At 35.5% G+C, this 15,666-nt stretch overlaps 2 protein-coding genes and 1 pseudogene across 3 annotated transcripts; all 3 read right to left on the bottom strand.

The window, feature by feature from the left end:
* Positions 1-3,041: 3,041 nt before the first annotated feature.
* On the bottom strand, positions 3,042-5,203 carry LOC116131191 (annotated as a pseudogene).
* A 441-nt stretch (positions 5,204-5,644) lies between these two features.
* On the bottom strand, positions 5,645-8,223 carry LOC116131167 (cytochrome P450 704C1-like). 2 transcript variants are annotated; one of them, XR_004128219.1, is made up of 6 exons: positions 7,535-8,223; positions 7,168-7,452; positions 6,737-7,078; positions 6,454-6,654; positions 6,041-6,373; positions 5,645-5,805 (listed from the first exon to the last, which is right to left on the bottom strand). XR_004128219.1 is itself a non-coding variant. In XM_031416808.1 (5 exons), the coding sequence occupies exons 1-5, from the start codon at positions 8,045-8,047 to the stop codon at positions 6,188-6,190; spliced, it is 1,527 nt and encodes a 508-aa protein (XP_031272668.1). In that variant the 5' UTR covers positions 8,048-8,223; the 3' UTR covers positions 5,905-6,187. The 2 variants fall into 2 exon arrangements, 1 of the variants encoding a protein (XP_031272668.1); XM_031416808.1 differs by lacking the exon at positions 5,645-5,805 and having other exon boundaries at positions 5,905-6,373.
* Positions 8,224-13,417: 5,194 nt separating this feature from the next.
* On the bottom strand, positions 13,418-15,420 carry LOC116131113 (2-methylene-furan-3-one reductase-like). Its single transcript, XM_031416751.1, has 3 exons — positions 15,210-15,420; positions 14,131-14,617; positions 13,418-14,036 (listed from the first exon to the last, which is right to left on the bottom strand). Exons 1-3 carry the CDS (start codon positions 15,381-15,383, stop codon positions 13,684-13,686), a joined length of 1,014 nt encoding a protein of 337 aa, XP_031272611.1. The 5' UTR covers positions 15,384-15,420; the 3' UTR covers positions 13,418-13,683.
* Positions 15,421-15,666: the final 246 nt, after the last annotated feature.

The following is a 15,666-nucleotide window of genomic DNA, read 5'->3' as shown; positions in this document are numbered from 1 at the left end:
TCATATTGTCGCTCTCTTTTGGATTTTTCATCAGTTTCAACGTTTTTTTTCCAAGTGACTCCCTCTCACAGTACTCAATAAACAACATTCTCTTCGCATTCTGATTGGAACACCCTTGATAGTTCCTTTAACAACATGAAATATATCAAGTTACTTAGGAAACAAAGGTCGAAATTAGATGTAAAGATTAAAGTAATTTTTGTAATAAATTTCTTAAAACTAAATCTCTCTCCTCACAGGGCTTGGCACTTGGCAGTATATTAATTTATTTATTAACTTGATCTTTGTCAATCCAGCGCATGGGATGGGTACAGAGTAGGAGAAAACTCAGACGACTGGCAAACCCCAAAAGCCAAAGCTGCTTGACAGCATTCATTCTCTTCTTTTGTTTTTGCACACTGACACTAGGACCTTAAAGTTAACAGTTAGGTAAATCCTCTCAGTGGCCACACTTATTAACAATTTAGGTAGATTGAACTCAAAATCTCTTGAATAATATACCCAAAAATCCTAGTTAACCGTTAGGCAACTCAGTGCTGGTTAGCATTCATTCTCTTTTACGTCCATTTTTGTTTTTTTAATTACACTGACAAACAAACAATAGTGGTATTGCGTTTGTGCTACCTGCTAGTAAATCTTGATATCGGTTCATTTATCGACACCTTGTATGATGTTCTAATTCAACTCATTTACTTGTATTTTTTGAACTACATAAAATGTTAAATATTATTATTATTATTGTAACCCTCATACTTATTGAGTAGCTTTTATGGACATACTTTTAAGTCAAAAGCTAGTAAGGTAGTTGATATCACTTTGGCAATGCCTTTCTTTGCGTGGCTTTTCTGCTCAATATAACAAGAGCATTTACGAAACAAGGTCTAGGATCTTCGGCTTATTTTGAGGCCTGTGACATTCCGTTTTACTTATCTAGGCTTGGGCCAATAAGTGATATTCCGCGCCTATTAGAGCATTTCTAAAAGACTCTTTATATGATCCAAACTCTTTATTATAAAAAGTATATCCATAAAAACAAGAGTTCAACATACTTTTTATCCTTCAAATATAAATTAAAGAGTAAGTTTGACTTTCTACATCTAGAGAGTCAAATTTCACTCTCTATCTTAATTTTAATTAATAAACTACAAGTTTTTATGCGTTTTGTTTATTAATTCTCTCTCCTATTAAGTATTTTTCTTTAGAATAAAGAGTATCTTCATTAAATTTAAAGAATCCATTGGATTTGAACAAAAATTGTGTTCTTTATATTTAGAAATTAATGAAAATGCTCTTTATTTATATGAAAAATGTTCTTTAAAATAAAGAGCACCATTAGAGATGTTTTTAATGGTTAATATGACAATTACATATAGCTAAGGCTAATAGTGCAAGCACCGCACCAATTACATAACACTTATTTACACAGTAAAAATTCATCTTATTCTATTTTTGAACATATATATTAAAACCCATCAACTTTGCCTTGAAATTGCAGAAAGATGGAGGTTTCCGTCAATGTGAAGTGTGAACATGGTCTTGTAAGTTACATTTTTTGTCTCATCAGCCAATTGGAAGCGAAAGAAGCGAAGTAGAGCCATTGATAGTATTTTCATTTGTCGGTAAGCAAAGTCTTTCCCTAGACAAATTCTTGGACCAGCCTGGAAAATAAGAACANTGGATTATTGGGGTGTTTTTGTAATTTAAAAAAAAATATTTAGGGGTATTTAATTAAATTATCAAATTTAAGGGGTTTAAAAAAAGTTAAATAATTTTGGGAGTAGTATTCCCAAAAATCTGAAATTTTGGGTAATTTACTGTTTAACTTTTTTGGGAATACTAAAAGTAGTATTCCCAAATGTGAAACAAACGCAGCCTAAAACTGTGTAATTGGGATGCGATGTTGACATCAGATATACGCTAAGCAAGCCATTCCTGTTATTAGTAAATTACTAGGACAAATGTAAATTTATCTGTTGTTGGCTACAATCGGTCCTGATCATATTGTCGCTCTCTTTTGGATTTTTCATCAGTTTCAATGTTTTTTCCAAGTGACTCCCTCTCTCACAGTACTCAGTAAACAGCATTCTCTTCGCATTCTGATTGGAACACCCTTGACGGTTCCTTTAACAACATGAAACGTATCAAGTTACTTAGGAAACAAAGGTCGAAATTAGATGTAAAGATTAAAGTAATTTTTGTAATAAATTTCTTAAAACTAAATCTCTCTCCTCACAGGGCTTGGCACTTGGCAGTATATTAATTTATTTATTAACTTGATCTTTGTCAATCCAGCGCATGGGATGGGTACATAGTAGGAGAAAACTCAAGACGACTGGCAAACCCCAAAAGCCAAAACTGCTTGACAGCATTCATTCTCTTCTTTTGTTTTTACACGCACTAATCTTTCAGGACCCTAAAGTTGACAATTGGATAAATCCTCTCAGTGGCCACACCTATTAACAATCCAGGTAGATTGAACTAAAAACCACTTGAATAATACACCCAAAAGTCCTAATTAACCGTTAGACAACTTAGTGTTAGTTAGCATTCATTCTCTTCTACGTCCATTTTTATTTTTTTAATTACCCTGACAAACAAACAATAGTGGTATTGCGTTTGCTACCTGCTAGTAAATCTTGATATCAGTTCATTTATCGACACCTTGTATGATGTTCTAATTCAACTCATTTACTTGTATTTTTTGAACTACATAAAATGTTAAATGAGCAATGTTAGTTTTACAAAGACACATACAAAGGGACATATAAAGACAATCTATACTCTTGATTTTTATGATTTATCTCTCTCTCTCTTTCTCTTTTTCTGTTTTTTCTTTATTTTTTCTTCTGGATGATGTCACTTTGTAGCCCTCTTTATATGGGTCTTTGTAAGGATAACATTTTTCAATATTAAATATTATTATTATTACTGTGACCATCATACTTATAGAGTAGCTTTCATGGACATACTTTTAAGTCAAAAGCTAGTAAGCTAGTTGACATCACTTTGGCAATGCCATTCTTTGAGTGGCTATTCGGCTCAATATAACAAGAGCATTTACGGAACAACGTCTAGGATCTTCGGCTCATTTTGAGGCCTGTGACATTCCGCGCCTATTAATGGTTAATATAACAATTACATAGAGGTAAAGCTAACAGTGCAAGCACCACACCAATTACATAAAACTTATTTACATAATAAAAATTCATCGCATTCTATTTTTGAACATATATATTAAAACCCATCAACTTTTCCTTGAAATTGCACAAAGATGGAGGTTTCCGTCAATGTGAAGTGTGAACATGGTCTTGTAAGTTACATTTTTTGTCTCATCAGCCAATTTGAAGTGAAAGAAGCGAAGTAGAGCCATTGATAGTATTTTCATTTGTCGGTAAGCAAAGTCTTTCCCTAGACAAATTCTTGGACCAGCCTGGAAAATAAGAACAAATTCAAATATTAAAACTGTGTGATTGGGATATAGATATAATGCAATAGCTGATTAAGAAAGGGATATTACGGACATGAAAAGCTATAAATTTGAAAGGTGATTCTGGTTGAAAAATTCCATTGTTAAGCCATCTTTCAGGTCTAAATTCCTCAGCATCTTCTCCCCAAATATAAGACATCCTACCCATTGCATAAGCAAGATAATACACACCATCTCCTTTTTTCAATCGAAACCCATCAGGAAGAATGTCGTCTGTTTCTTTACACCTTCCATCCTGTCTAAACAAACGCCACTACCACTCAATATAACCACTATCTATAGGGTACTTTGGCCTAATTAATTTCATATCAAAATTAAGCTTGTCCTATTACTCAGAAAATTAAAAAAAAAAAAAAAACTTCAAAATAATTGCCTACCACAGGAACTGCGGGTATAGCCTCAAGGTCTCTGCCAAGGCAGCATGAAGGTACTGCATTCTCTCAAGTGTTTCTTCCGTTATGTTTGCAACGAAATCATCAGGTTAATTTCTTTTTCTTGATACCAGTACCAGTGACATCTTTTACTTCTTGCACAATCTTTTCTTGTATCAAAGGGTTTTTGCAGAGCATGTAGAAGAACCAAGATAGTGTGTTAGCACTTGTATCTTTTCCGGCTATCATAAAATTCAATATTATATCTCTCAAGTATTTCGTTCATTTTCACTGGATCCTCCTGACTCGCCACCAAAAATCTTGAAAGTATGTCCTCCTTTTGATTCTTCAAACAGAAAATTAATAATGGTCAAACCTTAGGAATTAAGTTAAAAAAACAAATACATGGAATTAATAACACGGATGATATTATCAGAACTCACATAATCTTGTTGCGTGGCTAGAAGATTTCTCTTGGTGCTAATAAGTTTTTGCACAAAACCATCAATGAGTTTGATATTCTTTTTAAGGGATGCTTCAGAGCCAATATTAGATACCTTTCACTTCCAGAATGGATCAACATATCGCTGATACACCAAAGCATTTGAATCATCGAAGGCTTTCATGAATTCTGTCCCCTCTTTGCTTGATCCATCCAGGCCAATTCAAATCAACACCAAACCCAACTTTGAATATGGAATCCAAAGTGCATCTCATCAGTAAATCCTACCAAAAAACATAATTAGGCCCATAAGAAATTATACCGTTAAGTTACATGCAGTAAAATATTCAAAATGAAATAATTGGAGATACTTAGTACTTACTTGCTATCCAGGACCCGACCCGCGGTAGCAAACTCGGAAACGGTTTTGACTAGCTTAACAGCGTTTCTTCTAAACACAGTACAACTAAAATCTCTAACAACTCTAGTTGAAAACTCAACTCTGCTAGCTTTCTCTGTTGCCTCCACTTTTCTCCATCGACTATAAATATTCCTTGGCCAAAAAGATCCGTGGCTATATCTTGATTATAATCACCTTTTGAATACTTATTGAAATTTGTTTTCAGTATGTGTTCTATGTTTCGTATATCGGTCGTGTAGATTTCGCTTTGTTCCGGACCGAGAAGCCTAAAAGTTTGTTGTTTTCTGGCAACTTCAGTTTGGTAGTCATAGAGTTTGTTGAAGTAGAGGAGCTGGTGAAAGACTGTACCTTTTACTGGTGCATAAGTAGGGTCTCTGATAGATTTGCGAGAATAGATTTTAAAAATGAGAAAAGAGAGGGTTAAGAAGAGAAAGAGAAGTGACAATGCAATGAAGGTAAAGATAATTAAGATGATACCCATATTTTTATTTTCCTGTTGTGAATGGAGGATCATCAGATGATCCTTAATTATATATTGAGTTGGTCCAATCTGTAAATAATTGATAATTTTAATTTTAAAGTCTTACGTTCGTTATTGAAAGTGAATATTTATTTAAAAACAAAAAACGGGAGTTTAGTTGAAACGTCAAGGTTTAAGCGATGAGATTCTCTATCTTGGTGGCTAAGAGACGGAGTCTTCTTTCAGGGCATTAGAGAATTCATCATCATCTGTTTAACACATTCTTTACAGGACACAACGGTGCAAATAAGGTATTGAGACAGGAATTTGTTAAAATATTGATAAATTGACTAACAATTGGATCTTTTTGAGGTTCTTTCTTTCTTTTTATTAGTTCGATTTTCTTTTGCGATGTTGCCAGCAGATATATGCTAAGCAGGCCATGCCAATTACTGGGATAAATATAAATTTATCTGTTGTTGGGTACAATCGGTCCTGATCATATTGTCGCTCTCTTCTGGATTTTTAATCAGTTCCAATTTTTTTTCCAAATGACTCCCTCTCTCGCAGTACTCAATAAACAGCATTCTCATCGCATTCTGATTGGAACACCCTTGACAGTTCCTTTAACAACATGAAACATATCAAGTTACTTAGCAAACAAAGGTCGAAATTAGATGTAAAGATTAAAGTAATTTTTGTAATAAATTTCTTAAAACTAAATGTCTCTCCTCACAGAGCTTGGCACTTGGCAGTAGCCTTAAAACACTTCATATTGAACAAGCAGTAACCGAAAGGTTAATGTGCAGCAGATACTTATTTAGAGGTAATGTCAATAGTAGGCTACAAAGTTCATTACCTACAGAGATCAGAATAGCCACAATAATCCAACATTATTAGAAGCCCGAGCTGACAATGCAAGAGTTAAGTGCAATACGCTTCCTGCAAATAAAAACTAGATTGTTTTTCCTTTTTCTTCTGTTTGGGCGTCACATTTTGATATCCATCAACTATTCCTTGAAATTGCATAAAGATCGAGGCTTCCATCAATGTGAAGCGTAAACATTGTCTTGTAAGTTACGTTTTTTGTGTCATCGGCCAATTTGAAGTGGAAGAAGCGAAGAAGGGCAATTGCTACTATCTTCATCTGACGATAAGCAAAGTCTTTTCCGAGGCAAATTCGAGGACCAGCCTGCAAATGTAAATACATATTAAAATATTGAATCTGTTAGACAAGCGTACATTATAATAGAAAAAAATGAGATTACTAACATGAAAAGATACAAATTTGAAAGGTGATTCAGGTTGAAAAATTCCATTCTTGAGCCATCTTTCAGGACGGAATTCTGCAGTGTCTTCTCCCCAAATATAAGACATTCTACCCATGGCATAGGCCATGTAGTACACCCCATCTCCTTTCTTTAGCCTAAATCCATCAGGAAGAATGTCGTCTATTTCTGCACACCTTCCATCCTTGTATACCCAAAATTCAAAGAATATTTAATAAGTAAAAACATATAGAAAATTAAATTGATCTTTAAAAATAAAATTTTACCACAGGGACCACAGGGTATAGTCTCAAAGTCTCTGTTAATGCTGCATGGAGATACTGCATTCTCTCAAGTGTCTCCTCGGTTATATTAGCCACAAAATCATCAATGTTGGTTGTTTCTTTCCCATCATTACCAGTGATATCATTTACTTCTTGCACCACCTTTTCCTGTATTAAAGGATTCTTGCAGAGCATGTAAATGAACCAAGAGAGAGTATTGGCAGTAGTATCTTTGCCAGCGATCATAAAACTCAATATTATGTCCCTTAAGTATTTATCGTTCATTTTCTCCGGATCCTCTTGACTCGCCACCAGAAATCTTGATAGTATGTCTTCTTTTAGATTCTTGAAATTAGGAAAAAAAAATTAAAATGAATTAATTTAATTCAAGTAATAATAGAATTAGAACAAAGGTAGTGATCAATATAACTCACAAAATCTTGTTGCAGCGTCAGATTATCTCTCTTAGTTCTAATAAGTCTGTTCACAAACTCATCAATGACTTTCAGATTGTTCTTAAGAGACGCTTCAGAACCGATGTTAAGAGACCTTTTCAGCTTCCAGAATGGATCAACATATCGCCAATACACCAAAGCATTTGCATCGTCAAAGGCTTTCATGAATTCAGTCCCCTCTTTGCTTAACCCATCCAAGCAATTCAAATCAACTCCAAACCCGACTTTGAACATCGAATCCAAAGCGCATTTAATCAGTACATCCTGCAAAGGGAGAACATTAAAATATAATTAGGATTTATACATGTTATGCTTAATAAAATATTTTAATCTTAAGAACACTTACTTGCATATCGAAGATCCGACCCGCAGTAGCAAACTCCGAAACTGCTTTGACCAGCTTAGCAGTGTTTTTTCTAAACACAGCACAGCTAAAATCTCTAAGAACTCTTGTTGAAAACTCAAAGCTAGCGAGTTTCCTCTGTTGCCTCCACTTTTCTCCATCCACGTTGAATATCCCATGGCCAAAAAGATCTGTCATAATATCTTGATTATACTTCCCTTTTGAATATTTACCGAAATTTAATTTTAGTACATGTTCTATGTTTCGTATATCGGTGGTGTAGATTTGGCTGTTTTCAGGAGAAAGAAGCCTAAAAGTTCGTTGAGTTTTGGCAAATTGAGTTTGGTAGTCATAAAGTTTGTTGAAGTAGAAGAGCATATGAAAGACTGTTCCATTTACTGGTGGATAACTAGGGTCTTTGATAGATTTTCCGGAATAGATTTTGAGTATGAGAAAAGAGAAGAGAATGAGAATTGAAGACGTAGTGAAGGTGAAGATCGTTAAGAGGATGTTCATCTTAGTATTTTTAATTATGTTATCAAAAAAGAAAGGAACAATAGAAAATATTGATTATCTGCAAGAGCTCGTATATGTTGAAAAATCTTTAGAAATCCATCCCTAGAAGTAATATATCTAGCTTTGTTTTGAAAAAAGGAAAAAGCATCTGAAATAATACCTAAATTTCATGCGTGGAAGCTCCCTTTTGTTCACGCTCTGTTATATTTTAGAAAGGCCGCCTTTATTGTCTAAAAATAACCACAAAAAATAAAGGGATAACATTATTTCTATATTATTTCAGAACACTCATTTACGGAGAATTTTGAATCACAATTTCAGAGGGAAGAGATTTATCCTCTTTGGCAATTTCTAACGAAGTTGACGTCTTTTTTATCCAGTGCATGAGGAGGTAATATGGTGCGGGAATGTACTGTGACATATCATTTAATTGGATCACCGGTAGTACAATATTGATTGGTTTGCAATAGCTACACATTTTACTTGATCCAAATCAAGTTCAACAACATTAGCAGGGCAATACATATACTAGAATTGTAGAAAATAAAGACTCGAAGAAGGAGGAAAAACAGACTATTTCTTCTCGTGTTATTTTATTGAATAAAGAAGACATTTAGTAATTAGGAATTCAATCTTCTTATAAAAGGAAAAGAATAATTAAAAAAATAAAAAACTCCTAAAATAATTAAAAAAAAAACTCCTAAAAAAACAAGATACACTAACTAATACATAATAAGGAAACAAAACAACCAAATAAACACAGTCGACGTCTTGACTTTCAACACTCCCCCTCAAGCCGATGTATAGATGTTGATCATACCAAGTTTCTCTACAAAGTCTTTGAAGTTGGCTCGAGCAAGAGCTTTTGTGAGAATATCTACAGTTTGATCGGTTGTCGGAGTATAGTTAACCTTAAAAATTTCTTCTTCAATCTTTTCTTTGATAAAATGTCGATCTATCTCCACATGCTTAGTTCGATCATGATGAACCAGATTCTTGGCTATACTGATGGCAGCTTGATTATCACAGTATAATTCCATAGGATGCTCCAAGGTGACCTTTAATTCTAACAATAATCTTTGTAACCAAATTCCTTCACAAATTCCATGTGCCATAGCTCGAAATTCTTCTTCTACGCTACTACGGGCTACAACGGATTACTTCTTGCTTCTCCAAGTCACCAAGTTTCCCCACACATAAGAACAATATCCAGAAGTTGATCGTCGATCTATAATGGATCCTACCCAATCTGCATCTAAATAAACTTCAATATTTCTCTTAAAAGTTCTTAAGAGGAATAGACCCTTACCCGCAGTCATCTTGAGATATCTCAGAATTCTGTATACAATAGTCATATGTCTCTCAATCGGGCAATTCATGAACTAGCTGAATACACTGACGGAGAAACTGATGTCAGGTCTAGTATGGGAGAGATAGATGAGTTTCTCCACAAGGCTTTGATACTATCCCTTGTCGACAGAAGCACTCCCGTCATTAACTTCAAGCTTGACTGTTGGATCCATGGGGGTCTCGGCAGGTTTACAACCAAGCATTCTTGTTTCACTCAACAAATCCAGAATATACTTACGTTGGGAGATAGAGACGCCTTTCCTTGACCTACCAATTTCCATCCCCAGGAAGTACTTAAGATTCCCTAGGTCCTTGATCTCAAATTCTTTATCCAAGAATTGTTTGAGAAGACTAATTTCTTCCTCATGGTCACCTGTTAGAATGATGTCATCCACATAAACAATAATAATGGCCATCTTCCCTTCAAGGAAGTGCTTCACAAACAAAGTATGGTCAGATTGACACTGAGAATATCCATAACCTTTTACTGCTTTAGTAAATCTCTCAAACCATGCCCGCGAAGATTGCTTGAGTCCATACAAGGATTTTTGAAGTCTACAAACCTTGTTGGAGTTAGATGATGTCTTAAGCCCATCAGGAATATCCATATAGACTTCTTCTCTAGATCACCATTGAAGAAGACGTTTTTCACATCTAGTTGATGCAAATACCAATTAAGGTTAGCTGCCAAGGATAAAAGTACACGAACAATGTTGAGCTTGGCAACTGGAGCAAAAGTTTCCTGATAGTCAATGCCATAAGATTGGGTGAATCCTTTGGCAACCAAACGAGCTTTATACCTGTCCACACTACCATCTGCTTTATATTTCACTGTGAAGATCCACTTACACCCAACAGTTTTCTTACCTCTCGGAAGATCAGTAATTTCCCAAGTTCCATTCTTTCTTAGTGCCTAAATCTCTTCATTAACGGCAACGTTCCACTTAGGACACTCAAAGGCTTCCTGAATATTGCTAGGAGCCTGTATCTCTGTAAGACTACTAGTGAAGGCATGAAAAGAAGGAAACAAACCATCATATGAAATAATTTAAGTTTCCAATGGGATGTTGAGTGCATGACCGAACCCATTTTCTCTAAACTATGAGCATATTTAATATCTCATTTTCTAACTCAGAATCAACAAAACCATCTAAGTCAAAATTATTACCTGGAATTTCGGGAGGATTAGGACTTGGTTCATGGTTTTATTGAGAAAGTGCTCTTTCCTTTGTTTCCTCTTGGATGTGCTCCGTATCCCGCAAATCAACAATGAACTTGGTGTTTTCTGCAGGTTGAGGCTGACTAAATGACTCTAGAGGAATGTGATTTTCTATGGTGATGGGTGACTCTAGGAATGACTCAAAGTCCTAAAACTAATATTCCTGAGTTGAGTTCTCCCCCTGAATATCAGTTTTGGGGTAGTATGGTTGATTCTCAAAAAAGGTGACGTCCATTAAATTGTAGAATTTTCTTGTGACAGGAGAGTAACACTTATATCCTTTTTGATTTGTTGAATAACCAAGGAAGATACACTTGAGTGACCTAGGATCAAGTTTACTTATATATTGTTGATGGACATGGACAAAGACAGAGCATCCAAAAATTTTAGGTAGAATAATGGAAATAAGACGAGTAGTCGGAAAAGATTTTAGAAGGGTTTGACATGGTGTTTGAAATTTTAGCACCCTAGAAGACATCCTATTGATAAGATATGCTGCTGTAAGAACAACTTCCCTTCAAAAGAATTTAGGTACATTTGTGGAGGACATTAGCGACCTAGCTACCTCTAACAAATGTCTATTTTTCCTTTCAGCGATTTCGTTTTGTTGTGGGGTGTCTACACAGGAATTCAAGTGAACTATCCCTTCTTTTGATAGGAATTCCCTAGAACGATGTTGAAGTAATCTTTAGCATTGTCAGACTTTAGGATTTCGATTTGTGATTGGAATTGGGTTTGAATCATATTTTTGAAATTTTTAAAGATTCGACTTGTTTTTTATTTGTCTTTCATAAGAAACGCCCAGGTTAATCTAGTATAATCATCTATGAATGAGACAAACCACCTAGCACCTATTACATTTTTTATTTTTGACGGACCCCAGATATCGCTGTGAATCATAGAAAATGGTCTAGATGCTTTATAAGGTTGAATAGGAAAATGAGATTGGACATGCTTGGATAATTGACAGATTTCATACTCAATAGATTTTGGATTTTTATTAAATAACGAAGAAAATAAATGTTTGAGGTACATAAAATTGGGATGACCTAAATGATAGTGCCATAACATAATAGTATTATCATTATTTTGATGAAATACTGAAAAAGAACTAACGTTAACTGCCGTTTGAGGTTGTTCTTGTGAAAGTGGGCACTCCTTAAAGATATAGAGTCCAGAGCACTCCTCAACATTGCCAATCGTCTTCCCCAAATCCAAATCCTGAAATTCACAATGAGTGGAGAAAAAATTAGTAACACACTTCTGATCCTTGGTAAGTTTACTAATTGACAACAATTGCAGTCCAAGTGAGGAACAAAAAGAACAGAATTGAGTGTGATATCTTTTGCTAACACAATTGAACCTGAACCAGTAACCTTTGATAGTGAACCATCTGCTATTCTAACAGTTAAATCATTTGGACATGAGTTAAATGTATTAAAAACCGTTGCATCCCCCATCATATGATTAGATGCTCCTAAGTCCACAATCCAGGGTTTGTCTTGTTTCTTATACACAGAAAAAATGATCATAGAATTACCTTTGTGAGCCAGGGTTCTAGAACCAATGACATGATTTGAAGACGAACCAATTTGTGACTGAGTAGACAGAAGAAGAGACAATAATTTTTGAAGCATCTCCATTTGTTCCTTATTAAAAGGACTTACTTCAGGTGATAGTGGCTCCTCTATGGAGGTGTGATTTCCTCGGCCTTCTTTCTCCATTTGACGTGCTGGCTTCCAATCAGACGGCTTCCCATGTAATTTCTAACATGTTTCCCTCAAATGTCCTAGTTTTCTGCAATGATCACACCAAGGTCTTCCTCCTTTAATTTTCTGACGATTATCTGAAGGGGCAGACTGAGTTCCCTTAGTGAAAAAAGGCAGAGTTTTCGACTACACTCAGATGTTGAGGTGACCCCATCATGACTTTCTTCCCGTCGGACTTCAGAGAAAACTTCTCTGAGACTAGGTGATGTCTTTGCTCCCATGAGTCTCCACGGACCTCATCAAGATTTTTATTCAAACGTAGCAAAAATTTGTGAACATGTTTTTTCTCTACAATATTTTTGTACAATAATCCATCAGTAGTACATGACCAATTATGAACCGTCATACATATCAAGTTGATGCCAGTTGCGAGTAAGAATATTAAAATATTGAGTTACCGTAAGATCCCTTTGTCGCAGATCATGGAGAATCCCTTCAATCTCTGCCACCTCAGAAGTGTTCTCGATGTCGGAGTAAGTCTCCTTGGCTGCATCCCAGAACTCCTTAGCAATTTCAAATGCCAGAAAACTCTCGCCAATGTCCATATTCATTGAGTTAACGAGCCATGACATAACCATGTTGTTTTCTGCCAACCACTTCTTGTAGGTAGGAGCCGTTGGTTCTGGGGCTGCAGAATCACCAGTGAGGTAGTCGTATTTCTCTTTCCCCCGAATGAACATTAAGAGGGATTGAGACTATGGGACATAATTCTGTCCATTTAATTTATGAGAGGTAATAGGAACATTGGTGGCTTCCATATTTTGAACAAAAGGAGATGAAGGAACGATGATGCCCGAAGAAGTTGAGGAAGAATTACTTTCTGTAACCATACTGGAGGTTGGTTCGTATTTGGGCATGAAGATTTGAAAGACCAAAAAATAACGAGTAGGAAAAACTCGATGATGAAGATTAAAGATTCAAGATTAAACCTGCTCTGATTTCATGTAGAAAATAAAGACTTGAAGAAGGAGAAAAAACAGACTCTATTTCTTCTTCTGTTATTTTACTGAATAAAGAAGACAAATAAATAAGTAACAAGGGTGAGATAATTCTGGAAAAGAATCTCTCTTAAAGGAAAAAATAAAAATAAATCAAGAAGATTTGACAATTAAGAATTCAATCTTCTTGTAAAAGGAAAAGAATGATTAAGAAAATAAAAAACTCCTAAAAAAAAGATACATTAGCTAATACATAACAAGGAAACAAAACAACCAAATAAATAAACACAGTCAACGGCTTGACTTTCAACGAGAATTTAAGGCAAAAATAAACTTTACAAATTTTTAGTGTATACACATTCAGTAAACAGACATTTCAAGAGGAACCATTTCAGGAGTAAGATTGTGCTGGCTCTCGCATGAAATAAGAGAGGGGAAATGCTGTGAAGGGAAGGCAGAGATGACAACTTTTCCTCTAGCTCTTCCAGTTTCTAAATATCGAAAAGCTTCAACAACATCTTCAAACTTATATGGGCCAGTAGGATCAATCTCAGCTTTAAGCTTTCCATTTTCTAAACAAGGCCTGAGCTTCTCTAAGTTTTCTCCAGAAACTGTCAGGCTGGAGTAAACAGCTCTCGGATGCGATGGAGGCCATGTTATATCAATGATAGGTGCATCATCCTTAGCTACCACGAAAGAACTCTTACAGTCACCTGAAATAAAGATTCCCAATCCACATAAAGCCACAAACTGCAATTAAGATTTAATTATAGTAATAGTAGTAAAAATTAAAATAAGAAAACTTACCAATTGTATCATAGAGGAAGTCAAATTTCTCCTCAATTTCTTCATAACTAGTCTTTTTGTAGTCAATAACTTTATCAGCTCCCAAATTTTTGACATATTCCACCTTTGGGGTGCTGGTTGTAGCCACAATATAGGAAGCTCCATACAAGTGCTTCGCCAGCTGAACAACTAAAGTACCAACACCGCCTGCTCCACCGACTATAAAAATTGTTTGCCCCTCTTTGAATTTTGCAGTTTCAAAGCCTTCTATTGCCGTCTGAACGGCAAGAGGCAAGCTGGCAGCTTCCTCAAATGAAAGGTTTTTGGGCTTCTCCGCAACCACGCTCTCTTCCACCACTATGAACTCTGCCAGAGTCCCAAGCTGCTTTAGTTTTCCCTCCGCATTAAAGTCTTGGATGTTGCCATAGACCTCATCACCTATATTGAATTTTGTAACACGGCTGCCTTTTGCAACCACAACACCCGCCATGTCACAGCCAGGAACAACCTGCATAGGCACACATCAATCACCCACATAAATTGCAATATTATTGGTTCCTTAACTACCAATAAAATATTTTTATGACCAGGGTACCAGAAAAATCACAAATTACCACAAAACTAAGTGTGTGACTCTAAACATTAAGTTATTACAAAATTCCGTCCAAGTTTAGTCATTTTCTGCTTAATTAATTCCAAGTAGTGAGTCTCTAATTTCTAATAAATCTAAAAATATTCTAAAATGGTCAACATCCATGTGTACATCGAAATAACCAGTTAATGGTCAGTGTACCCTTCAAACAATTCCCACGTCCTAAAATTTTCTCCATTGATCTGTACACATAAAAGTTTTAGTCAGTACTTAGTAGGATCAGAGCACGGAATTGTATCCAACACATGATGTTGGTACAAACGAGGACGACAATTCAGACAAAGAAAATGGACAAATCAGCATACAGAGAAATTAAACCAATCATATATGTACACACAAGCCCTCACAAATCCCAGTTCCCCTCATGGCCTCATCCTTTCCTCTCGTCTCTCTCTACGTGCTGATATATTTGTTCTCACACGTAATAGTGGTATTAATTTCTACTCACAGGAAAGTCAGAAGGAAATATGGGTCGTTGGCGCCTCTTGGAATCAATAGGATTCAAGGCAGCAGCTCGTACTTGGACGAGTAGTTGGTTTTGCAGGGGAGTAGGAAGCGGGAATTCCCCCAACTTGAGGACTTCCTTGCTACCATATTCCTCATAGCACCAAGCTTTCTGCATTTTTATGTTTCTTGCAAATGTTGCCCCTTTCCTCAGTATTTATAGGCTACAAAAACAATAATGCAGACTTGAAAGGATAAGAAACAAGATAATTACGGTAATTATAATCTCGACATTGAATGTTGAGATTATGTCTATGTCGAGAAGAGAGAATCTCCAAGATGATAAAACTAGCTGTTATCTGAAACCAGTAATATATTATCACAGTAATTTATCTTCTAAGATGACAAGAGTACTTGCGTTAAACCATTAATATCACAGTAATGTTATCTTCTAAGATGAC

Source organism: Pistacia vera, unplaced genomic scaffold (genome assembly GCF_008641045.1).
Source record: "Pistacia vera cultivar Batoury unplaced genomic scaffold, PisVer_v2 Contig1066, whole genome shotgun sequence".
Lineage (NCBI taxonomy): Eukaryota > Viridiplantae > Streptophyta > Magnoliopsida > Sapindales > Anacardiaceae > Pistacia > Pistacia vera.
The sequence above is the reverse complement of the archived record's forward strand: the minus strand, read 5'-3'. Positions and strand labels throughout refer to the sequence as shown.

Excerpts from the sequence above, each read along its gene's own strand:
- LOC116131167 (XM_031416808.1), bottom strand. The coding sequence starts at position 8,047 with ATGAACATCCTCTTAACGATCTTCACCTTCACTACGTCTTCAATTCTC. Across the intron at positions 7,453-7,534 it reads GTCGGATCTTCGATATGCAA|GATGTACTGATTAAATGCGC; the intron begins GTAAGTGTTCTT and ends CTCCCTTTGCAG. Across the intron at positions 7,079-7,167 it reads TGACGCTGCAACAAGATTTT|AATCTAAAAGAAGACATACT; the intron begins GTGAGTTATATT and ends CCTAATTTCAAG.
- LOC116131113 (XM_031416751.1), bottom strand. The coding sequence starts at position 15,383 with ATGCAGAAAGCTTGGTGCTATGAGGAATATGGTAGCAAGGAAGTCCTC. Across the intron at positions 14,618-15,209 it reads TATTTCCTTCTGACTTTCCT|GTTGTTCCTGGCTGTGACAT; the intron begins GTGAGTAGAAAT and ends GTGCCTATGCAG. Across the intron at positions 14,037-14,130 it reads CTTCCTCTATGATACAATTG|GTGACTGTAAGAGTTCTTTC; the intron begins GTAAGTTTTCTT and ends TCTTTATTTCAG.